This window comes from Monoraphidium neglectum, assembly GCF_000611645.1.
Source record: "Monoraphidium neglectum strain SAG 48.87 unplaced genomic scaffold scaffold01726, whole genome shotgun sequence".
NCBI classification, from domain to species: domain Eukaryota; kingdom Viridiplantae; phylum Chlorophyta; class Chlorophyceae; order Sphaeropleales; family Selenastraceae; genus Monoraphidium; species Monoraphidium neglectum.
This window is the reverse complement of record NW_014011902.1, coordinates 1-1,515: the sequence shown is the minus strand read 5'-3', so window position 1 is coordinate 1,515 and position 1,515 is coordinate 1. Positions and strand designations below refer to the sequence as shown.

Below are 1,515 nucleotides of genomic sequence, written 5' to 3'. Positions count from 1 at the left end.
GGGGGGGGGGGGGCCGGGTGCCGGTCGGGGCGCGACGGCTGGGGCTGGGGCGCTGCGGTCAGTCACCCAACGCGTGGCAGCTGCTGCAGCCCCAGACCCTCAGCCGTAACGCGCCAGAGCAAGGCCAGATCCAGAGACAGCTCCTTTTATAGGAGGCCGCTCGCCTATGCCCGCAGCTCAGCTCGCTCCTTTGAAGCCAGCGCCCGCCCCGCCCGCCCGGCCGCTTGAAACCAAAAACCGCCGCCGAGCCCACAGCCCGCCGCGCTGAGCCGGCCGCGACCTCCGACGCAACGCGCCCGTCCGCCTTCCCGCGCCGCGCCGCGCCGGCAGGTCTCAAAGGGGCAGGCGCCAGCGGGCCAGCTGGGGGCGGAACGCGAGAAGCTGGGGCGCATGCGGCGGCAGCTGCAGGGGCTCGAGTCGGAAGCCGCCGAGAAGCAGCAAGCCGCGGGCCGCCTGTTCGGCTTCCTGGGGATCGGGGCGGGCGAGGCGCAGGCCGGGGAGGCGGCGGCAACGGAGGCCGAATCAAATGGCAACGGAATGGGCCAGGTGCGCCGTGCTCAGCAAACGAGACTGAGGGAGCCGGGGGCTGCCCTCATCAAGGCGTGCGCGCAAGCTGCAGGACGGCCATGCCATGCCTGCTGAGGCACCCCAAACAGCACCGTCGCAGCAGCCTGCGCTGCTGCCAAATCCAGCCAGTACCCATCACCCTCAGCCCTGGGGTGTTTCCGTCATTGACGGCCCCGCGCGGCCGAAGCCCCCAAAACCCTACAACCCGTGCGGCGTTGACGCAGACATGGGACCTCTTTGGTACTCAGCTGAGCCGGCTGGGGGCGCGGGTGAGGGATCAGGAGGCTGCCACCACGAAACAACTGGTGGCAGTGCAGGCGCTGCAGGAGCAGGTGGGAGGTGATGGCGGGGCGTGCTGCGGTGGGGTGAGAGGTGGGGGGTGAGAGCATGTTGATGTGAGGGCTGGGTGTGCAGGGTAGTGTGTTGTGTGGGTGAGTGCAGCTGCTGGTGCGCGGGTGCGGGGCTCGCGCGTGCGTGTCTTCAACTGAGCGGGCGTGCATGTAGGGGTGAGGGTCTTGGTGTGTTTATGCGCATGTGTGTGTGTGTGTGCGTGTGTGTGTGTGTTTCCTTGATGCATGCATTTTTGCAGCAGAGTTCTGGCAGCCCCGACATTCTCCAACCCGCCACCCCTCATTCTGAAAGGTGTCCGAGGGCCGCGCCCCACCAGAGCAGCTCGCGGCGGAGGAGGAGCAGCTCGGCGCCATGAGCCGCCAGCTGGCGCAGCTGCGCGACAGTTACGGCGACGCGTGGCGTCGCGCCGGCGACTCGCTCCGCGGCTGGACGCTGGACACTGCCGCTGGGGCGGATGGCGGCGCCGCTGCCGCCGCAACGATCGGCGCCGAAGCTGCCATAGACGGCGAGGAAACCGTGGTCGCTGCCGCAGCCGCGGCGGGCGGCGCCGCAGCTGCCGCAGGCGGCGAGGCCGCCGCCGCCTCCGCAGGCGGCACC

At 70.3% G+C, this 1,515-nt stretch overlaps 1 protein-coding gene across 1 annotated transcript; it reads left to right on the top strand.

The window, feature by feature from the left end:
• Positions 1–390: 390 nt before the first annotated feature.
• MNEG_8833 (hypothetical protein) lies at positions 391–546 on the top strand (the record flags this gene model as incomplete). Its single annotated transcript, XM_014042692.1, has 1 exon — positions 391–546. A coding segment is annotated over one exon (156 nt), but the record flags the coding sequence as incomplete, so codon positions are not given.
• Between the last annotated feature and the right edge of the window lie 969 nt (positions 547–1,515).